The sequence below is a fragment of the Metarhizium brunneum genome, chromosome 4, assembly GCF_013426205.1.
Source record: "Metarhizium brunneum chromosome 4, complete sequence".
Lineage (NCBI taxonomy): Eukaryota > Fungi > Ascomycota > Sordariomycetes > Hypocreales > Clavicipitaceae > Metarhizium > Metarhizium brunneum.
The window spans coordinates 1,230,474-1,252,693 of NC_089425.1; the positions used below are offsets into that span (position 1 = coordinate 1,230,474).

General features: G+C 51.2%; 9 protein-coding genes across 9 annotated transcripts; 4 read left to right on the top strand and 5 right to left on the bottom strand.

Moving 5' to 3' along the window:
• Nucleotides 1-1,328: 1,328 nt before the first annotated feature.
• Nucleotides 1,329-2,335, top strand: taf8 (Transcription initiation factor TFIID subunit 8; the record flags this gene model as incomplete). The annotated part of the gene is made up of 2 exons (XM_014685164.1): nt 1,329-1,614; nt 1,671-2,335. 2 exons carry the CDS (start codon nt 1,329-1,331, stop codon nt 2,333-2,335), a joined length of 951 nt encoding a protein of 316 aa, XP_014540650.1.
• Nucleotides 2,336-3,152: 817 nt separating this feature from the next.
• cpc-2 (40S ribosomal protein RACK1) lies at nt 3,153-4,765 on the top strand (the record flags this gene model as incomplete). Its single annotated transcript, XM_014685163.1, has 5 exons — nt 3,153-3,194; nt 3,367-3,404; nt 3,515-3,641; nt 3,734-4,051; nt 4,340-4,765. The coding sequence occupies 5 exons, from the start codon at nt 3,153-3,155 to the stop codon at nt 4,763-4,765; spliced, it is 951 nt and encodes a 316-aa protein (XP_014540649.1).
• Nucleotides 4,766-5,652: 887 nt separating this feature from the next.
• On the bottom strand, nt 5,653-8,619 carry ANK1_1 (Ankyrin-1; the record flags this gene model as incomplete). Its single annotated transcript, XM_014685162.1, has 1 exon — nt 5,653-8,619. The coding sequence occupies one exon, from the start codon at nt 8,617-8,619 to the stop codon at nt 5,653-5,655; it is 2,967 nt and encodes a 988-aa protein (XP_014540648.1).
• A 665-nt stretch (nt 8,620-9,284) lies between these two features.
• On the bottom strand, nt 9,285-10,461 carry magt1 (Magnesium transporter protein 1; the record flags this gene model as incomplete). Its single annotated transcript, XM_014685161.1, has 4 exons — nt 9,285-9,469; nt 9,533-9,888; nt 9,951-10,051; nt 10,111-10,461. The coding sequence occupies 4 exons, from the start codon at nt 10,459-10,461 to the stop codon at nt 9,285-9,287; spliced, it is 993 nt and encodes a 330-aa protein (XP_014540647.1).
• Nucleotides 10,462-11,021: 560 nt separating this feature from the next.
• On the top strand, nt 11,022-12,813 carry G6M90_00g070310 (uncharacterized protein; the record flags this gene model as incomplete). Its single annotated transcript, XM_014685160.1, has 3 exons — nt 11,022-11,042; nt 11,110-11,394; nt 11,452-12,813. 3 exons carry the CDS (start codon nt 11,022-11,024, stop codon nt 12,811-12,813), a joined length of 1,668 nt encoding a protein of 555 aa, XP_014540646.1.
• Nucleotides 12,814-13,454: 641 nt separating this feature from the next.
• rlmE (Ribosomal RNA large subunit methyltransferase E) lies at nt 13,455-14,793 on the top strand (the record flags this gene model as incomplete). The annotated part of the gene is made up of 7 exons (XM_014685159.1): nt 13,455-13,670; nt 13,720-13,770; nt 13,823-13,849; nt 13,919-14,182; nt 14,248-14,376; nt 14,486-14,647; nt 14,719-14,793. 7 exons carry the CDS (start codon nt 13,455-13,457, stop codon nt 14,791-14,793), a joined length of 924 nt encoding a protein of 307 aa, XP_014540645.1.
• Nucleotides 14,794-15,237: 444 nt separating this feature from the next.
• RPL18 (60S ribosomal protein eL18) lies at nt 15,238-16,366 on the bottom strand (the record flags this gene model as incomplete). Its single annotated transcript, XM_014685158.1, has 4 exons — nt 15,238-15,315; nt 15,454-15,821; nt 15,943-16,047; nt 16,363-16,366. The coding sequence occupies 4 exons, from the start codon at nt 16,364-16,366 to the stop codon at nt 15,238-15,240; spliced, it is 555 nt and encodes a 184-aa protein (XP_014540644.1).
• Nucleotides 16,367-17,320: 954 nt separating this feature from the next.
• Nucleotides 17,321-18,576, bottom strand: G6M90_00g070340 (uncharacterized protein; the record flags this gene model as incomplete). Its single annotated transcript, XM_014685157.1, has 4 exons — nt 17,321-17,561; nt 17,619-17,755; nt 17,818-18,093; nt 18,169-18,576. The coding sequence occupies 4 exons, from the start codon at nt 18,574-18,576 to the stop codon at nt 17,321-17,323; spliced, it is 1,062 nt and encodes a 353-aa protein (XP_014540643.1).
• A 2,117-nt stretch (nt 18,577-20,693) lies between these two features.
• On the bottom strand, nt 20,694-21,999 carry srp1 (Pre-mRNA-splicing factor srp1; the record flags this gene model as incomplete). Its single annotated transcript, XM_066130931.1, has 6 exons — nt 20,694-20,746; nt 20,808-20,887; nt 20,948-21,195; nt 21,257-21,356; nt 21,424-21,480; nt 21,917-21,999. The coding sequence occupies 6 exons, from the start codon at nt 21,997-21,999 to the stop codon at nt 20,694-20,696; spliced, it is 621 nt and encodes a 206-aa protein (XP_065986967.1).
• Nucleotides 22,000-22,220: the final 221 nt, after the last annotated feature.

Sequence of the window (22,220 nt, forward strand, 5' to 3'; positions counted from 1 at the left end):
CTGGACGTTGGCTACCGAGACATTGACGGCGGTCTGCGGGAGGAGAGGGAGGATATTGAGTTTGATGGCACAATCGGCGTAGGACTTGTGGCAGCCACCTGGGGTTGAACCCGCTAGAAGTGATGCAAATAGTGCGACGTGATTTGCGGCTATGGGCAGGCCCGTCTCTCAATTGTTGGCGTTGGGCAAGGCAACAGGATTTGTGCCACTCGTTTCGATCTTGTGGTCGAGTGATGTTGTCAGTCCTCAAAACACTACGGAGTCTCTAGTAGGCACTGGTGGTGGTCGGCACTCTGTATACCGAGTGGCTGCACAGACTGGCAGCTAGGAAGGAAGGAGCAAAGAGAGTAGGCGCCTTCCTCATGCTGATTGGAGATGAAGAGGATAGGATGGCGTTCTCCAGGCCCTACCGAGAGTGAGCCACCGACATGCCCGCCGGGGCGGCGGCAGCATAGTAATATATACCAGACATGGAACAGGGACCATCAACTGCCTGCCGTATGTCAATGCAATACCATAGGCCCAACAGCTGGAAGTACGTATTCCATAGCCGGTAAGAAATTCTTGAATGTTATCCAATCGCAAACAGGCATATATAGTCCAAGCTTGACGGACTGTACGACTTCAAAATCACAACTGAAACTTGATTCGCCTGGTTCCGGGTAGCAAGCAAAGCAAGGACGGGGCACAGACTAAGGTGCAGAAGGCGCTGCGCCAGGGAATCTGGTCACATGTGCAGTCGAGCAACCTTGACGCCTAACTGGCAAGGTAAGTACCCATTGTTGTCTCCGGACCCTTTGTTGAGATTGCCTGGCAAAGATCTCGCCGTACGCATTGTAGCGCCTGCTCTTTTGACTTTTTTCTCTTTGCGAACCGTTCCTGCGGGAGAAGGAAGGTTTTGGCTGCTCCGAGTATTGTTCCAGTGCCTAAGTAGGAAGTGGCTGCATGTCTTCAACTAAAGTACTAAGTACTTAAGTACCTAGACCTAAGTACAGTAGGTACCTTAAAGGTACCTAAGCTTCCAGCATCCCTGACATAAGCCGAGCATTTGCCGAGTGTGCAGGCCTAGAGCTCGTCGCATCACCACCGCTTAGTCAAGTCGCCCGCTGATTCCATTACTTTTTATCCATTATAACCTCAATAAGAGGCACTGCTGAACACTTCTATGCTGTTAACGTGCTTTCCATATCCTCCTCAGATGCACAGCCTTGAGTCGGCCTACATCCTTTCGGTTGAAGAACTTGCGTAGCCTCTGGCAAACACAGCTCCGCTGAGAACCTCCTTCGTCAACCCACCTACAGGCTACAAGTCTCTCGAGAGCTTGCATCATGTCATCGAAACGTAGCCTCTCTCCGTCGGACTCGGATGGAAGCTCCAAGCGACGTAGGCTAAGCGGGCCACATCCTGATTGTATCCAAGATGACATCGTCTCTGTCGACATGCTGGAGGCCAGGGACGACAACGAGGTCATGGCGGTCAAGTCCTTTGCGCCCACACATCATGCCAACGCAAGGACCGGCATCCAACGTTCAATAGCTTTGGTTTTAAAACATGACGGTTTTTCTTCTGCTACGCCGGAGGCCATGGAGAGCTTCACAGCCCTCGTCGAGACGTGTTAGTTTTCGTTAGTCAACATATATCATATTGATACCATACTGACACAAACCCAGATCTCGAGTCCATAATTGAGGAGACCAAAAGATTGGCTCTCTCTTCTCGCCGCGACCATCCCGTACCTATGGACTTTGAAGCTGTTTTACGGCGGTTTAACCTACCAGTTTCATCACTGAAACCCCATTTAAAGAATCCATTACCCGCCGAAGCCTACATTCCAAGGTACAAAAGCGTTCATGTAGCCGACGACGATGCATATACGACTCTCCCCCTCCTTGGCCCTGAGCTTAGTGGTCAGCCCGACAAGAAATCAAAAAGCTACATCCCATCCAACTTCCCTGACTTTCCTAGCCGCCACACCTATAAGTTTACCCCACAAGAGGACACGAACGCGAGAGATGCCCAGAAGACACGAGAAGAAGCTGCAAGAATAGCACAGCAAGGCGAAGATGCCCTGCGTCGGCTAGTTCGTGCCTCCAAGATGCGGAAGCAGAAGGAGGCCAAGAACTTGGTCGAAAAGGATGTACAGGGAAAGGAACGGTTCCGGCTGTGGGAATTAACCATGAAACGCTTTATGGGAGCTGAAAATCGTGGGGAAAATACGGACAATGTTGATATTGCTGATCATAGCATGATTGTCAACGGCGACGCCGTGTTTTCGCGAAAGGAGGTTTCCCGGATAGGCAAGCGATTGACAGTATTGCCTTCGAAAGGCAACTGATGTGCTGTTTTCACAAGGCATGTTGCACTTGGACGTTGCCCTGGCAAGGCGGGTTGAATGTATGACTATTGATTGAGCAAGATGCTTTGACGGCTCGAGATACAGGTGCCGCAGATAATTTTACCGTTCTGATACCCCAAGCGTTGATAAATTGGGAATGGGATATATATTGGGTTGTGCGCAGGTTGCCGGGCTCGGAGTTGGGAGTTGCATTTGCAGGATGGTCTTGCGAGCAATAGTAATTATATATTGGAGTACTCAATTGTACTGGTATTGCTTTTCTTTATCAGAAACTGAGCCATGCCTGTTAATGCTGTATTGCTGATGTCGTAGTTGGTGATGTTGCTGGAAAGGTTAATACGGTATGGACAAACAAGGACATGTCACTGCGACTCGTAGCACCGACTAATTGATCGCAATAAGCCAATCTTACTATTACACAGAACCAAAAGTGCTTAAGTACTATCAGCATCCTAGAGGAAGCGTTGACTCTAAGTATTTTCACCAACATTGTGGCTACTCGGTACAAACACTTGGATGTAAGCTAATATTAGCGCCCCAGCAAGATGGTACACTGGCCAAGTAAGTACCCACGTACCTGCGGGACCACTTTACTCAACTCGCAATGCGGCGGCCCTAATTTTTCACCCACACAAAAAATATCCCAATTTCAGCCGAGCCACCGAGACCACTTGCAAGCGACCCAGTCCGGTTTTGCAGAAGAGCCAGCCCTCGCGAAACCCTTCAGACTTCCTTTCTCCCTCCCCCTCTCACTGCAACTCTCGATCTTCGTTGCACCGCCTTCGTCTACGTCGCCATGGCTGAACAATTGATCCTCAAGGGCACTTTGGAGGGCCACGTACGTTTTTCCTCCCACTACGCCCTGTCTCCCGTCGCATTGAAGCAAAGTCTGTGTCGGTTTTGGGACCATCATATGTGCTCCGATTTTTCTATGTCAGCATGGAGAGATGGGACAGGCACAGTTTGCGACGGTTTTGATTGAAAGCGGAAATACTGACTTGGTACAATAGAATGGCTGGGTCACCTCCTTGGCCACCTCCTTGGAGAAGTATGTGCGATGACTTCTCGGTTTTCCTTTTTGGCCAACCCTCATCTCGAAGTCGAAACTATATATCGATTCTTAGATGGAACGAAACACTAACGTTGGACACCTTGCAGCCCCAACATGCTCCTGTCGGCTTCCCGCGACAAGACCTTGATCATCTGGAACCTCACTCGCGATGAGACCCAGTACGGATACCCCAAGCGATCCCTGACGGGCCACTCCCACATTGTCTCGGACTGCGTATGTTATTCCCGGCGGACTTGCCATGCTTCGACCTATTGCATAGGGCGATGGGCTATGTGACGGACACTTGGCTGATGCGTTTGGAACAGGTCATCTCTTCCGATGGTGCTTACGCCCTGTCCGCGTCTTGGGACAAGACCCTCCGCCTGTGGGAGCTCGCCACCGGCACCACCACTCGACGATTCGTCGGCCACACCAACGACGTCCTCTCCGTCTCCTTCTCCGCCGACAACCGTCAGATCGTCTCTGGTTCCCGCGACCGAACCATCAAGCTGTGGAACACCCTCGGTGACTGCAAGTTCACCATCTCCGAGAAGGGCCACACTGAGTGGGTTTCCTGCGTGCGATTCAGCCCCAACCCCCAGAACCCCGTCATTGTCTCCTCTGGCTGGGACAAGCTTGTCAAGGTATGTTGTGTGCAGAGTTGTGAAGAATGCTATCCTGGTCAGGGCCAAACGCAAGGAAACCAAAAGACGTACCCCATTTCCACATGATGTTTGCAAAATTATCAAGTATTTGCTACTTCAGAGCCTTTTCTGGCCATGAGACAAACTAATCACCTTTGCCTGATTTTCACACGAAACCCCTGGTTTTATCGTGGGGGTGCCACACAAAAGCTCATCAATACCTGCGTCTTGGCCCTGGTCGACTAGCACCGGGGATTGCAGCTCGCTAACAAGTGATGAAACAAATAGGTCTGGGAACTCTCCAGCTGCAAGCTGCAGACCGACCACATGGGCCACAACGGATACATCAACACCGTCACCATCTCCCCCGACGGCTCCCTCTGCGCCTCCGGTGGCAAGGACGGCACCACCATGCTCTGGGATCTTAACGAGTCCAAGCACCTGTACTCCCTCAACGCCAACGACGAGATCCACGCCCTCGTCTTCTCCCCCAACCGATACTGGCTGTGCGCCGCCACCGCCAGCAGCATCATCATCTTCGATCTCGAGAAGAAGTCCAAGGTCGACGAGCTCAAGCCCGAGTTCACCGCCGTTGGCAAGAAGAGCCGAGAGCCCGAGTGTGTCTCCCTCGCCTGGTCTGGTGACGGCCAGACTCTCTTCGCTGGTTACACTGACAACATTATCCGTGCTTGGGGCGTCATGTCGAGGGCATAAATTTCTTGAAAACTTTCTTCTTCAGCTCCCTTATCTGCTTTGTAACTAAAGACTAGGGCTAAGAGAACCTAAAAAAAAGAGAGAAAAGAAATACAAGAAATTTTTGGCAAAGAAACGCAGTGTAATGTTTGCGCACGACAAGAGAGAGAGAAAGAGTGCGCGAGACAAAATGGGAAACAAACGCTTCTGATGAGTGAACCGGGGAGGCAAAGGACAGGGAGGCATCATCGAGTGGAAAGAATGGTAGATCATGGTGGGGCGTCATATGGCTGGCTTCATCCTCGCTTGGTTTGTAATTTTTTTTTCTCTTATTTGATAGGTGAAGGAAGAAAAAAATTCAAATATCAACGGGGAACAAGAACACAATGAACTCTGTCTGACGAGGCGTACGACGCATTGCTGCTGGTTAGGCAAAGCCTCTGAAGGCGGCATGGGCATGGCATGGCATGTTCTTCCAATAAAGAACTCGACTTTTTTGAACTTTGCGGAATACTCGTGCGTGAGGTTTCAAAAAAAAGAGTGGTTGATTTTCTAATCTGGTCTATCAAAACAGAGCGTACGTGATTTTCGAATGTCAACTTTAAAAACAGAGTGCAAGTGATTGTCCAATCTAGTCTGGAAGCGATTTCATAACAGAAAAAGCAAAAGGAAAAAAACAGAAGAACTTTGTTCCAATACAGTCCGTGGCAGAACATAATTGCCCACAGAGAAGTATACACTACTATACCATAACATTGACATTATAGTATAGAGCGTGATGGCCAGGCACCATGTCTGGTCAAATACTTCCTGCCTCCCCCTCGGCAGCCGGGTCTCGTCATGTCCCGCATGGCTCTAACCTCTCCTCCCATAATACCCTCGCCACACCTTCACTTCATGGAGTTTGGCTACATCTTGCCAAACAACCATGCCATGTCTTCATCGGAAGTGACGCCTAGCGCATATAATAACTCAGTTAACCCGTACCGATCGACGATATTGACAGCGGGTTCTGGCGCGTGCAGCAAATGCCAGACAACATGGAAGTAAGATTCAAGTTCGGGGCCGGCCGCAGCCCAAGACAATGGCGTCAGGTTGTCTCGGCGCAGCTGAGCCGTCTGCTTATCGCGCATGTCGAGGAGTTTGCTCACGATGTTCTCGTACTTGGCAAATGCGCCCCTCGATTCCGACCAGTGGAAGTGGTAACGGTCCCAATCCGGGCCTCCATCAGCCCGATCGAGCAACGTCTGTGCTACGAAGACTTGGCAGCGTAGGGCTATGTAGAAGGGGGACTCCTTATCCTCGTTGGCGAGCTCGTCGTCCCTGATGCCCAGCATCGCCTTGACGACGAGCTGGTACTGGCGCTTGCGTGCACTCCAACCTCTCACCCCATGTAAACTCGTTCTATAGCCAAACACTTCATTGAACCGCCCTTTCAACAAGGAGGATAACGTTGGCAACTCTTCCAGTAGACAGCCCTGGGGCTTGGGGACTCGGCCATTTAGCAGGCCGAGCAGCATCTGTACAGCTTGTGGTTGCAACAATCTGACTGCATAGTACATGCCCACGCAGAGATCCGAGGTGGCCTCGTCTGTCTTCTTGCTATAATAGTCGAGCAGCAGCTTGACGATGCGCGGTTTATTTTTTTGTATAGCATAGGCCAGTGGTAACTCGGAGAAGGGATTTTCGGTTTCCATGCTAACGCCCAGATGCAGTATTTGCTCTACAACACGTTCTCGCGCACATCGAATTGCAGCCGTCAATGGTGTATCTGTTCTGTCGCGCCATGGAGTAGGGCCTCTCTTGCAGTCGGCGCCGCGCTTGATTAATAGCAATGCAATGTCTTCATGGCCTTGTTCAATGGCCTCCAGTAGTGGCGTGTTCAAATATTCGGCCGTTTTGTCTATGTTGATATTCGGATGTGAAAGTAGGAGCTCTACCAATGGCGTCGAACCGGATTTGGAGGCCCAGAATAGCGCTGTGTATCCGTCTTTGTCGGCATAGTTTACACCGGTCCTGCTAGCATGGACTAATTTCGGTGCGAGAAGTCTGGGGAGTTTCTGTGCTAGTAGTACTAGCAATTCTGAATCCTTGTCCTTGAGGTCTTCTTCCTTGACATGATCCAGTAGCAGATTCACGATCTCAGCTTTTCCCGACTCAGCTGCATAGGCTAGGGGCGTTCTGTTTTTGTTGCATCTCGAGTGAGCCGTCACGGAATACTCCTCTAGTAATAACCTTGCGATGCTTTCGCGTCCGTACTGAGCAGCAAACGACAGTGGCGTTCGACCATAGATACCTGGCTTGTCTGCGTGAACACCGGGTTGCGATAGTAGCAGCTTTACCACCGCTGAAGAGCAAAACCTGGCAGCTTTGATCAACGCACACTGATTGCTGCTGGTTCTCGTGCTTGCATCAACATTAGGCCTTGGTAGTAGCAGCTTGACGATGTTTTCGTCACCCGTTGCAACTGCACATAATAGTGGTTTTGCACAATAGTCATCTTTCCCGCCTCTGTAAAGATCAGGGTTTACCAGTAGCCGTATGACTTCTTCATTCCTCGCTTGAACGGCCTCTGATAGTGGCGGTTGACCAGAGTCATCTTCATGGGCCGCGTCGACCCCATCCTGAGACAGCAGAAGCTCTACGACTTCTTTACTCCCAGCAGCAGCGGCATACATTAGTGGTGTTCGATTCTTTTTATCTTTCTGGTTTGCGTTAACCCCATTCTGAGATAGCAGAAGCTCAACGACTTCTTTACTCCCAGCGGCAGCAGCCATTAATAGCGGCGTTCGACCCTCTTTATCTTTATGGTTTGCCTTGACCCTCCGCTGAGATAGCAGAAGCTTGACGACTTCTTTACTCCCAGCGGCAGCAGCTATTGATAGTGGCGTTCGACCCTCTTTATCTTTATGGTTTGCCTTGACCCTCCGCTGAGATAGTAGAAGCTCTACGACTTCTTTACTCCCAGCAGCAGCAGCCTTTGCTAGTGGTGATTGCCCATTATTATCTGCCTGGTCTACATGGACCCTATGCCGAGATAGGAGAAGCTCTACGACTTCTTTACTCCCAGCAGCAGCAGCCCATGATAGTGGTGATTGCCTATAAACATCTCTTCGGCTTGCCTTGACATTCCGATGAGATAGTAGAAGCTCTACGACTTCTTTACTTCCAGCAGCAGCAGCATATGATAGTGGAGTTCGATGAGCCGCATCCATCTTATCTATGTGGCGTATTGCTTCACTGCCATGGTTGTCAACGAGCCTTGTGTCGGTATAATGCGGCAGGAGCCGTCTTGTCAACACCAGGTCATCCTTCCCGGCGGCATACGACAACGGTGTTCTCCTGTATAGGCCTGGTTTAGCGCCATTGACGCCTTCTGCATCGAGTAAGAGATCAATAAGTCTTTTTTCCTCCCGTTCAATGGCATAAATTAACGGAGTCTGGTATTCGAGAAGAGGGAACCATGAATTTGCATCGACCTCTTCTCGCTTCAACAGTGCCTCCGTCGCCTTTTCATTCTTTGAAAATATTGCATGGGCCAATGGATTGTTCCGCCGTTGACATATTGGGTTTGCGTCAACAGCATCATTGGCAAGCATTTTGTACAAAAATGCCAAGTCTAAAGCCCTGGTTTTGTCACTAGTCGTCGCAAGAAGATGTAGGATAGAAATGCCATCCTTCTCAGTGTGAGCAACATGTCGAGAGCTAACCATTCGTTCAAACGGGGGAATTGCGTATAACAGAGCGAGGAGAGGGCGGGCTGGTAGCAAATCAAGAATGGCTTGCAGCGTCTCAATAGGCAGTTTGCGTAGTGGACCCGAGATGGTCCACCGGCAATCGTCGAGCGGATCTGGTGTTGAGGTGGTCGGCGACATGATGTGAGCTTTGCGACAAGAGGAGGGTCGCACGCTGCGTCGTTCGGATGCCGTAATAACTCAATCTCGGGCAAGCAGGTCTTGCTGCAGACTGTACAGTCTATGGGAGAATATGTTAGCCTATTCAGAAGTATACGCCAACATACTAGATGGTGCGGTAGTTAGGTACCTGATTTGGTAAAATGCTTTGTGCCTCCCAGTGTATGCTTGGCTTGACACTTTGTTGGTGGGCAATTAAAAAATAAAGTCGAGTGCAGGTAGGGAGCTTAATATATGTGAACCCAAGGCAGAAGAGCTTGAATGCCAAGACATTGATTTCTACCGAGTCCTTCACAGTTTGCTCGGTGATCGCCTTTGTTGCCACTACAGTATGCACAGCTCCTGAACACGCAAGAAACAGAGATGTCGAAAAAAGGGGTGCGACAGCGGGTCTAAGAGGTGTGAAACTTCTTTATTCATCCTTTGTATAAATTCGCATGGTGTCTAGTCAGCGCCCCCGGTACTGATAATGTACATTCTACATACAATCGAGGTGGCCCCTGGCCCTGAATCTGCACCTGGAACCCATGATTCTGCAGAGACATGTCAATGGCAGCACCACACCAACTCTGCCTGAATAACCTGGAACATGGCGAGTGAGCCGAGTCGCATTCCGGTCTGTGCGCTCACATGAATGGTGGCAGTGAGAATGGGTAGCTTGAGTTCTTGACACGAAAGACGCTGAGCAGGAAGCTATAGATGAAGAACATGGCGGCTCCCCAGACCAGTACAGCAACGGACTGCGACTTGGGGCTGGTCATGCGTGGGACCTTGGTGGCAAGTGCGATGGTGCAGAAGCTCAGGATACCGTCTACAAAGACAAGGTTAGATCATGAACTCCACACAATGGAAGAACACTGCCGTCGGAACTTACAGATTGCGGCAACAATCTGGACTTCAAGCCCAAGTTGGTTCTGGAACCCACCAGTGAAGTAAGTGATGCCGCCTTTGCCATCTCCCGCGACGTAAGGGACCTTTCGAATGTGGTTGAACATGTGGCCACTAATGAAGAGCAGAATGGCAATCATGCTGCCAGCAGCCCAGAGATTTCGGTTCTGTATAATAGGAAGAATATATGGTGACGCAGAGACCATTGCGGTGACGGCGCCAGCCACAAAGGTGAAGAGAGACGCCCATTTCAACCAGTTGATAGGGCGCTTGATCTCAGGGTGAGGGCGACCAGGAAGATGGCGGGCCAACCAATTTCGGACTTGTTCAGCGGTGGGAGGTCTGCGCAGTTCATTCATTAGCCTACCGTGAACAAAATTCACTCCATTCTTATCGTTTCTCACCCAGTGGTAAAGTCATAGCGGATGGGTTCGGCAGAAGCGACGGCGTGGGGTCCTGTCGTAGGAGGGAAAAACATCAAGACGGGAGCTGTTTGAAGACCGAGCTGCATAAACAGCATGTTAACGCTGTAGACCATGATTTTCAGCCGGCAGCCTTCCATACCGATAAAAAGGTTTCTCTGCCCTCAGTGAAATCCAAAACACCAAAGAACAGCCGAGACTCTTGTTGCTTATCACCTCGAGCCCAGCTCTGGGCGATCAACTCCCACTCTGGTTTGAAGTCCCTGCAAAGCTGGCACCCGAATCGAGTGTCCTGGGCCGTCAAGACAATAGCAACGGAATAATCCCGTGGTGTGCTCGTCAGTGACTTGTACGAAACATCGTTGAGCTGGAGGGGAGACGAGAGACGGGCGAGACGGTTGAACTTGATGAATCTCTCCTCGGTGGATTGCTCGGTGGCAAATGCACTGGCGACAAGCGCGCTGGCTGAAGCTAGTAAGGGCAGGAAGCGCATTGTGGACAGCAGTGAAACTGTCGTTGTTGCCAATTGGGCTTGTGAGAGAAGCAGTGATTGGGGAGGGAGTTGAAGCTCACGGAGCTTCGTCTGCAACATGGAACTTGAAGCTGAGGTGTCCTCACAGTGGACTGGTAACGGTGGCTTGGCCAGGAGCTTAGCCACAGAAGACGCCACACTTCGCCAGCCAGGGTATATGCTGGATTAGTCAGCCATCGCCATGGAGACATCACGTGCACCCCGCTATTTCCGAACAAACGGCTGCGCGGTTACGCTAGGCTGAAAACAGCAAAATGTTTACTCCTTTTGCGGGATGCCCAAGCAAAACACAGGACCACCCAACAGTTGCCCAAGGCCACCAGCAGCCAGCTTCATCACCCACCAAGATCGTGGTCGACAACGGCAGACAACTGTATCTGGGGACCGAACCCATATGACAGAGGTTGCACGGGTATTGCAGCCAACGAGCACACGTTCTTGCGTTCAAAGTCTTCATTTCCCGCGTTTCTCACACCCAGAGAGTCTGGCCTGCCTGGGAGGCCACACAAAATATAGCAACTATGGGCAGCAACTCAAATGAGGTACGGCATTTACTGGCATTTTCTCTCTGCATACTTGGTAGGGGCTGCAAATGCTAACTTGTTCTAGCGCCTGGCGCGCATTCACGAACTTGAATTGCTCAGGCAAGATGCCCTGCACAAGACTGAATCCATCACCCGCGACGAAGAAGCTCGACTCTTGCAGTTGCGGCTGTTAACGATGCGAGACGAAAATGCCAGTCTACGCGAAAAACTTGGCCAGAAAGACTTCAAGATTAGCACACTTATCAGAGATTCTGATCAAATTAGGATCGACTTAGATGACAGCAGGCAGATAATTCGTGCCCAAGAGGCACGGCTGAAGAAGCAAGATGTCGACAGGGCCAGCCTCAAGGTATGGCGATACGATGATGGCTGCGAGGCCTCAGTCACACTCACTGACGTCTTCTAGGCTGAAATCGAAGCATTAAACGGCACAATGCAGGATTCTGGAAAGGCCATGCAAGAGAAATTCGCATTGACGAGGGAACTGAATCGAATCAAGCCGGAATTAGAGCATTTGCAGTCACAACTCACCAGCTTCCAAGCGACAGTGGCCGAGAGAAACGATCTCCGTCGACAGCTTGACTCTCTCGAAGTGGAACTGGAGAATGAAAAGCGGTCAAAACTACGGTTACAATCTAGGGATGATGACGCCGCAACGACAGAGCTAAAGTCGCGGCTGGAGAAAGCCGAACAGAAGCTCGCTGCGGAGAAACGAGAGCGCGAGAAGATGAAGAGAGAACACGAGCGAGAGTTAGCCTCGGCAAACGCAGAAAACGAAAGACTGGAAGAGCGTATCTCCGACCTGAAAGAAAAGTCTAAGGCTTTACAATCTGATCTCAAGGGGGTAAAGGAGCAGCTCGAGGACGCGCAATCTGAGCTGGTTTGCGACAAGCCGCACGTTCTTCCCCGCGGAGGCGAGGAGAAGCCTAGGAAGGCTGTTGCTTTGACAGCTGACGTTGGAAAGAAGCGTCGTGCTGCAGCAGAGATGAACTTTGAGTCAATCACGATTCAGACGCCAGGCAATGACATTGTCGCGCGGGAGAGACCAACGAGGAAGCGTGGAGCAGACAAATCTACTGTTGGGGAGAAATCGGCCTTCTCAGTCACGCCATTCTTGAATCGAAACAAATCACTCACAGATGAATCTGGCCAGGAGTCGTCCCATGATGTATCCGCAGAAGCTGATCCGGATCCCGTGCCAGACGAGCCAGCTGATCATGGACCGCCTTCAGAATCAGAGGACGAGGAGGAGCCCGCTCCTCGGCCCAAAGTCTCCTTTAAATCTACTGTTTCGTTCAAATCCCCAGCTAAGCCCAAAAAGACTCGTGGGAGACCGCCAAAGGCAGCACCAGCGCCTCTCGCCGAGTCCACTCCCGCAAAGACAAACCGCGTCATGAAAACTCGTGGAACGCCCAAGGTGAAGTCAATACCAGACATTTCTGTCGAAAAGTCCGCCGACAATTCAACCAGCACAGACCAGGAGAATGTTCCTATCGCTGCTTCCAAGAAGGCAACCTCTGTTTTGCAGTCTAAGGCACCAGAAGGAGAAGTCAAGAAAAAGAAGCGCAAGTTACTGGGTGCTGCAAATGCGACGTTGTTTGACGATGATGATGGCGAAGCAATTGCCAAACCCAAGCCTCAGCCTGCCACTAGCAGGAGGACGCGAACCGTTCTCGGGGGCGGCGTCAGGAACGCGTTCGCGGCGGGCTCCTCGTTCTCACCTTTGAAGAGGGATCGGAGAGGTGTCAACGCTAGCTTCTTGGCTTGAGCGTAACTTGATGGTGTCATGATTGGATGAGTGCAAGAGCGAGTTTGGAGTAATTGGATGTGCATTATTGGGCTTGCATTAGTGGTGTTCTTTGTTTTATGGGTATATGGACATGGGAATAGGTTTCAATAGGCGTATTGTAATATTATTGAGCAGTCATTTGACTGCATGGTCATTTTTCAACCTCTCTCTTCATGTTGTTCTGTTGGCATTTGGTTGTGCTCCTAGTATTTGCTAAGGTCATAGAGTGGGAGGCAAAAAGTATTTGACCAGGCCAGGTACCTGGCTATCACGCTTTATATCACAACAATTTAGGGTATACTTCTTTTTGGGAAAAATATTTCATTATCCATTATATATTGGCATATACTTGGTGGGCGAATATATTCTGTCACAGACTGTAGAAGTTGTTCAGGGTAACCACTTTAGAGTTGGCATGTCTATTAGACCCACATCACCAGTTATCAGAACCCATCCAATTGAGAGTGAAGAAAGCCAGACTCTTCATGGAATACCGAGTCCAACATCACACATGAACCACAAACTACGTCTCAATCGCAAACCATGATAAACTTCAAATAATGAGCAGGATATAGAATCTAGGCAGCTGAGATCGGTCCAGCGCCACCAGTCCTCTCGCAATGACCACTCGACAGCCCCTTCGGATACTGAGCCTCCTATGCTCCCGCCAGTGCACCAGCTCTCGCCGTCTCGCAGCAGCCACATCCACCCTGAAGGCTGACCTCCGCTGGTCGTCATCCAGCTCGCGATGGAAGCAGCGCCAGGGAAGGGACGCATTCTCGCGAGGAGCAAAAGTCCAAGGCTTAAAAAGCAGAGCTGCCTTTAAGCTCCTCGAGGTATTCTACACCGCGGCCCCCCACCAACATATTGTCTAATGCGTTGCAGATGGATTCCAAGCATAGGCTTTTCAAGCCCGGACAGACTATTGTCGATTTGGTATGAAGGCCGTGTCTCGCGAGTTTACGTTTAGTTACTGACGGCGGGGTAGGGATACGCGCCGGGCAGCTGGTCGCAAGTATGTCAACCGCCCCCTTCTTACTGGAAGCTGTTTGGTGTGAAAAATGGTGGTGTATTAATAACGTAGGTCGCGCAGGAACGGACCAGGCCGCACGGGAGGGTCATTGGGATCGACCTGATTCCCGCGCAGCCTCCGCGCGGCGTGGCTACTTTCCAGGGGGACTTTCTGTCGCCCGGTGTGCAGAGGCTTGTGAGGGAGTTTATCGCCCGGACGGGGAGGCCCGTCGAGAAGGTTGAGAGGGGGGAGGAAGGGGAGACGATGAGCTATATTGATCGCGAGAGACAGGCTTCCGAGGAGAGGGAGGGGAATGGGACGTCGGCGTCGGTGGATGTGAGTGCTTCATGTGTCTGGTGTTGCTGTCATGTGTTTGAGCTGACTTTTTTTTTGGTGTTGAGGTTGTTCTAAGTGACATGTCAGCACCCTGGGATCAAACCTCTGGCTATATGTCCAACACGTTGACCAATCCGTATCGTAGGCTGATGAACACGAGTGGTGTTGCGTTTCGAGACCACGCAGGGAGCATGGTATGTCTCTTCGGGCTGCGTTGCGAGCCGAATGTCCTTTTTTTCTTGTTGAATTGGACTCGGGTTTCTGCTTTGAACGTGTTGAACATAGAGGAGCTGACAGGGGTAGGACCTTTGTGCGGCGGCGCTACAATTTGCAAGCGATACCCTTAGGCCAGGTGGGCATTTTGTGTGCAAGTTTTACCAGGGGAGCGAGGACAAGAAGTTTGAGGCGAGGCTGAAGAAGATGTTTGCAAAGGTGTTTAGGGAGAAGCCCGAGTCTTCGAGAAGCGTGAGTTTTAATCGCCATTGTCTATTGTTCCGTTTTTCGTCTTGTATGTTGATGGGACTGACGTTGCACAGGAGAGCAAGGAGGCTTATTTTATTGCCTTGAAGCGGAGGGCGGGTGTTGTCGTTGATTTTGAGGACTCTGTATAACATTTGTATGATAGCTTGTTTGGGCAATGTACAGTCTGTATCAATACATATTTACCTACCAAGAAACATACGCCAATATACTATATTAGACGATAATATGGAGCGCGACAGCCAGATACCTGACCTGGTTAAATACTTTTTGCTTCTCGCTGTACGAGTGAGACTTTACATAGGGAGTCCCAGTCATGTAAGATATTGAGACGATTCCACCACACTTTGCGTGGAGAACATATGAAGAATTTGGTCACGGAGAAAAATCACACTTGCATTGAGAGCCAGCATGCGCAAAGTCATGTATTTTGTCGTGAGATACCAAGACACGCCTGTTCCATGCAAAGATCCATTTACTAAGCCTAACCGGCGTCCCTTCCCATTCGCTGCCGCACACCTCACACGGCACAGACCACAGGATATTTTCACCTCCGTTCCATCTACCTAACCGCTTTAAACCTTGAAACCGCGAGAGCGTCTTCGGCCACGAGCACGCTCGAACTTGCGGCCCTTGGAGACAACATGGGGCTTCTACAAGGGGAGTTAGTCGCCGTTTTCAAGGCTGGGAGTAACAACCATTGCAGTTCATAATTTTCTGCTAATGCAAAAAACTAAAACCAGGTATACCCAAAGAATCGAGGTGCGGAGCACCGAGGAAAAGATACTGACCTTGTGCTTGTGGGGACCCATGCCGAAGTGCTTGACAGCCTCACGAGCATTCTTGGGGCCACGCAGGGTCAGAGTGTTGCTGCCAGTAGGGGCACGCAGAGCAAGCTGATCCAGGGTGATGGCCTCGCCGCCGGCCTTGACAATGCGGGCACGGGCAGTGGCGGTGAATCGCAGAGCAGCGACATTGACCTTGGGGAAGGTCAAGAGACGGTTGTCGTCGGTGACGGTGCCGACGACGACGACGGTGCGCTTCTCACCCTCCTTGTTGATGTTGCCGACGATGCGAGACAGCGAGACAGGAGGGCGGTTGATCTTGGACATGAACAGGCGTCGGAGAATGACCTTGTTGAAGTTTGCATCCGTACGGCCTGTAAAACTGTCAGATGCGGCTTCCCGTACTCGTGGAGACCTTGGTGTTTGGACGCCAAAAAATTATGCCCTTCAAGTCACAGGGTTGTTAGGAGCTTCGGGATGGAGAGAGCAACATACGGGACAGGAAGCGGTAGAGCTTCACCAAGAGCTTGAGGTAGACATTGTCGCTCTTGGGGTTCTCGCGATGAGTGCCCTTGACGTGGTGGCGGTTAAGATCGATACCTGAAGGTGAGAAAGTTTTCCATCGTCAGCCATTTATTCCAAGCATGCTCTGAAAAGAAAGCCGTCATCTCCCGGTGTTGAGAAAAATTCCAAATCGTCTCTTCTCAGACAGTCCAATCGCATCCATATTTCAGGAGAACGTAGTTGGCAGAGAAAATTGACAATTTTTGTGGTGGAAAATTCTCGACCGGGAGGCGCTCTCGACCGCAAGAAGAGGCACGCAATCAATTTCCCTTCGCAAATAGAAGGATGTAATTGACGCAGTGACCTCTCTCACTCGCATACACAGGCTAATCGAATGGTGTTTTCACGTACCCATGGCGGCGGTGGTCGCTGGTGTTCAGTTGGCGATGGGGATCTTCGGTTGGAGTTTGCGCGCAGACGAGCGTAGAGGTATTTCGAGAAAATTCAGGGCTTGGGAGTCGTGCGGGGTTGTGATTGGCTGACAGGGCGGGAGGGAAGGGGCGGTGAGTAGAGGCAGTTAGGGTTTGCATGCAGCTTGGAGAATTGCAAGGCCACACGTGAGTGGGCTGGTGACTTGCGACTTGTGCCTGGTTTCAAATGTGGAGCCGCTCGTCTTGAAACAGGTGGAATTGTCGAGGATGCTGGACGGCTATCTGGGCGGATATAGAGCATAACGCTACGTAATGAAGAGCTGTTTACAACCCGTGCTAGATCAACCTGCAGTGTTGGTCTTTCTTTGGCTACATGAGCCAAGTATTGGTTGAAAAGATGGACTCCGATTCTTCTCAGTGACCTTAAGCATCACCCGGACACACATGAAGCTAACGGCCAGCATTTATCGATGTCATCGCATGAGCAGGTTGCTCGTCTATTCCAGGCTCCGTCTATCCACGTCGGATTCTGCCCGTACTCGTATAACCCCCTGCCATCATGGTTTCCCTTACGGGCCTTCGGTCTAGATATCTAGATCGAGTCTGAGTCTTGATTTTTTTTTCAGCCGCAAATAGCCATCTTTATCCCCCATGTGATTTTACCCATGATCCCAGCAGCTTTTCTTCTAACATGAAACATCCGCCCAAAACAAAATGCCAGCTCAACAAAAGGGTTCGGGTCAAAAAAGTGTGAATATACTGAACAAAGTGAACAACCAAAATAATAAAAATTTGGACAATGTAGGGGCCAAGGCAAGATGGAATGGTTGAAATAAAAGGGATGGATATATATGTTTGAGACCGCACCCATGTGAAGGCATTTCCCATGGTGTTTTGTTTTTTTCGTTCTCCAAAGGTCTTAGTTTGTACATGCTTTATTACAAGGCCTGTTGGCTCACTTCTGGTTTTAGGCCAGTCAGGAAGTCGCGTGTCATTTCGAAACTCAACCAGCTCGAGGCCATGCTGGGAGCAACCTTGAGCAAGTTGGGCACGATGCCTTTGTAGAGGCCGCGGATGCCTTCTTGGCCGACAATGACTCGGATGGCGTCGAAAACGCCTTTGTATTGGTATCCCATGCCGGACATAGTGTTGATTTGGAAACGTCGTCGAAGGACGTCACTGACTGAGTTAGCTATGCGTGGCCACTTATAATACAGCGCATTGGATTCGACGTACAATGGATAGGTGAATGTTTGAGCAACAGCTCCGGAGACGGCACCTGCCAATAGTTTTCTTGATGCGCTGGGATTTTGTTCCCCATCATAGGTTAAGTATTTTCTGACAGATTCATAGACCATGAAGTTTAGACCGACCTTCACACACTTGTTTAGTGCTCTGCATGCGACAAGTTTTAGGGGTTGGTGCAAGTACGTACATATGGAGCAACACCTGCAACAGTCGGGATAATGCCACGATACAATGCTTTCATGCCACCCTCGGTCCTGTACATCTGAGCCATGGTGGCCCACATGCCAGGCATATGTGCAGGTTTTGATCCCAACTCTGCAAAGCTGGCCGTCTGAATAGAAAGTCTCGTTCGAACGATATCAAGGGGGTATGTGAAAAAGACGGAGGTAATGCCGGCGATACCACCACATATCAGACGGGTAAAGGGAGCCAGATCTTGTCCTGGATACGATTCGAAGATATTCTGCCGCCCCGAAACGAGTTAGCATTCACCGACTTTGTCCATCTATTCCCTGTAGCCGCCATAACAACTGCTTACCCGTTTGTAAAAGTTATAGCTGCTAAATTGCACAGCAGAATAAGGCACGATGCGAATGCAATTCGTTCCATTCCCGCGCATGAAGCCCCTCCATCCCTCCTCCTTCCACATCTTTGCCAGCGCCTGCCCAACAGACAACTTGTAGGCATCCCGTCCTACGCTCTGTATCTGCAACAGGATTTTTAACCGCTCGAGCGGCGAGACGACTGTTCTCGAGACGGCACCGGCAATACCGCCCGCGCAAAACGCTGCGATAACAGGCTGTGAGATCCTCTCCTTGAACCCAGCAAATCGATCAGGAGCAGGGACGGCCTGCGGTCGGGCAAGGCCGGTGTCGGAAGGCTGCATCTGGGGGTTCAGCGGAGCCGGTGACGGCGATTGCAACTGAGATCCCTTCACCGCAGACATTGTGTGACACAGGCAATGGCCAAGGAATGACCCTTTGAGAAGAAAATCGAAAGCGGCTGCAAAATCGAGTTGTTGCCAAACCCAATTGGGTATCACAGACCCTTCCCCAAATCACTGAGCCTGAATCCCCCGTATCGCCTGGCAAGCTGGCATCGACTGCGATCAAGGAGAGGGGGAACGCTTCCGAGGCGATGAGTTTCCGTTGGGTCAAGATCCCCGATGGGTCACGTTTCGGAGGGAGCGACGGTGGCGGAGCTTGGACAGTCGAGCGCTGCGAGGACGATGTGAAATAGCAGCAGAAAGCAGGTCGCTATGATCTTGAAGACGAGGGCATCGACAGCATGCTATGAATTTCAAGGAGGACAAGCCGCCTCGTTGGGGTTTTCTGCTGTGGTAGAGTGGAGAGTGCGAGAAGCGGGTATCGTCGAGTGTGTTGGTTCTCGTGAGTGGTGGATACGGGGTACAGCTACTTTTGATTCCGCGGACGGTGAGCGATGCGCCGATGCTGCGATGCTGGTGGCGATGAAATGTCCGGGTTAAAGCTCTGCGGACCAGGTTGCAAAGAAATCCTGTCTTCGCGCTTGGGTGCAGGTATGTCGATGAAGAATACCGAGGGCAGTCGACAGGGGGAAAAAATGGGAAGAGTCATCAAAGTCCGGGTTGTCGAGGCGTCGTGGTACACGCGGGAAGGGAGGGCCAGGAAGGAGGCTGAGGGATTGGCGGGCCAGGCGTGAGCACTAGGCTTGGCAGATTACAGTTGTAGCGGCTATGTTGCGTGCTCGTGGCTATTAGTGGACATTTACGGGCCAGCTCAGCAACCAGACCGCATCAAATTGCATTGACCAGACCAGTCTGCACGGTCAACGGCTGCGTTGGAGCGCCCAGGTGCCGCTGGAAGTGGACCCGGTCAGCCAGCACTGAGACTGAGCACCAGTTGACCTCGAGTGCTCGCATCACCTGCACCAACATGTCTGAGCCTCATAGCCAAAGCCAACACTCAAGACAATGCGTGTCTCTAAATGGGGGACAAACAAGCGAGTTGACACGCTGTTGACATGTCAGCAACGCTGAAAGCCAAGCGCCAGCTCTAGAAACGATCCACAGGGCTGTCACCTCAATGAGCGAACATTGAAGGGCCTCGACCAGTCACGGACTCAGCTTGTGCCAGCGAGCCAGCGAGCCAGCGAGCCAGCATCAGCCGAGCTCGCATCAGCCGAGCCCCTCAGTTTATCTTTTATATCGAGTAAAACAAAGCCATTAGCATTGCTGCGAAATAACGGCAATTGATGCTCCAAGACCTGGAAACACTGGGTCTGTTCACATCCGAGCTCCCTTCTACACTCTGTCCGTTCGCCTCATTTTTATACATGCGCCCGCCATACCAATGGAATTCCGGGCCAGCACCAACGCCTGCCCTGGCCGACACCAGACCCTCATCTCGGCCAGTATATACGGAGTGGTAGTAGTTGTCCATCTCAGGAAATCGTCAAGCGAGCGAGCTCCCGGCCCTCTCTCGGGATGTCCGTGTGACTATCGATAGTGTTTGGTGCCACTACTGTTTCAGACGAGGCCGTGATTGCTGAGACGACATTCCAACCTCATACTTCCAATTTACAACCTATCACACCATCGTAAATGTGAGCAAGGCAGTTTTCACGGCCGCAATGCCAGATCAGTTGATCTCCAGCGGACGGAATCAACTACTGCATCGTAGTAGTACACCATTCGCATCCAACACAGATTATTTGTTGTAGCCTGGTCAATTAAATTCAATGTCAAGTATAAGCCTATCCGTACAAATCACTTTCTAACTAGCCTGAGATGTGCTTTCGAGCCTCGGCCTTGTCCCTACATATTTTTTTAAAGCCGAACAAGCATCTTGTGGGTGGCATTACCAGTATGCCACAGCTCGCCAAGTTTTCTACGACGCTATATTTCCGTCTCGATCGACCGATTGGAAACTAGAACAATACAGAACCATGAGTGGGGAAAACGGGGGAATGGATAACAATCGTGTCGCGGTGCGCAGACATCAGGGAATAAGGATGCCATCAAAATACCCGACAAAATAACTCCGATCATGGCGCTGGATTGATTTGTTACCAAGCTGTTTCTGTCTACTCAGCCACATCAAGATCATCGTCGCGAGCAGGAGGAGGGCTATCGTCGCCTACGTCGTGTCAGCGTCTTGTCCAGTGTCGTGAGGGCAACTCGCCATCGTTTGCGCTCACCTTTTCTGTCATCGCCGTTGGTTCCGTTTTCTCGGCGGTCACGATCATCACGGTCGTCCTTAGCATCACGATCGCGGTCGCTGCAGGGCAAGAATTAGCCACTCGAGCTTCATGTTTGAATAGACGTACTTGGGACTTACCGAGTATCGGGGCTGCGAGAGCGGTCGCGATCTCGACGGCTGTCGCGGTCGTAGTCGCGGTCACGGTCACGGCGGTCATCCTTGCGCGGAGAGTAGTCTCGTGTACTCCGTCGAGGAGACGGGGACCGGCCACGACGAGGAGATCGGCCGCCACCACTGCCGCTGCCGCTGCCGCTACCACCACCGCGACGGTCACGGTCACGACCGGACTCGAATCGCCATGATGCTGAAGGAGGAGTTCTGGCCCACTGCGCCGTGTTAGAAAAATGTCCTGTATTTCTTCGAAGGCAATCACGACGGAATACGTACCTCAATTTTCAGGATATCGTCACGACCGATACGCTTGTTATGCATCTCATAGTAAGCATCATCGGCGTCTCGTCGATCCTCATACTCGACGAAGGCGAAGCTGGCGCAAAACGTAAGTATATGTGCCGTGGTAGAAAACAAAAATAAGAGTACCGTGTCAAACTTACAGTCGGCTAGATGAAGATCTCGGAGCTGGAATATCGCACCGAACTAGACGTCCATAGCTAAAGTAACATCTTGTCAGTATTTCATCAGTAGAATAACGTACGCTTAGACACTCTGGTTGATAAATTCGATATCGAGCTTGGCCACCGAGGGCTGATATCAGAAAACGTATCACTTGCACGCGCCGAGGTGCAGGCTAAAAATCGACCCGAACGAAGAGCGCTTCTCGAGGCGAGCTAGCATACCGACGACCGACGTGAAAGAGGTGGGAGAGAGCATGGGGAGGGACAAATTGGGGCGGGTAGGCGGTTGCGACGAAGACGGAGGCACGACGAGACGACGGGGGCTGATCTGGAGCGACACCGAGCCTAGGCAAGAGGACGGGATGCCGGGAGGATCTATCTCTCGTCGGCGAGACAGGACGGGGTGGTGGACGGAGAGGCGAGGTACGGAGGACGGCAACGAAGGCGAAGAGCGTGAGCGTGGTTGACATACCGTTCGAACTCGTAGGCGAGATCGCGAGCGCGGGTGCCGTGGCTGAAGCCGGTAACGTACAGGGTGTTGCCGCCGCGAGACATGATTGCTGTGGGTGCTGCGGTTGAGGCAGTTGGAGAAGCGGGCTATAGATCTAGAGCTAGGATTGCAGGACTGACGGAACAGTTCTGGACAATGCGCCAATTGGAGAAGCAGAAGTCGATGATGATGCAACCGCTGATGAGGCTGGCAGAGTGTATGGTTCAGCCGTGGTTGGCGGAGTGGTGAAGCAAAGTATCAGTGTCGACAAGATTGGCTGTAAAGT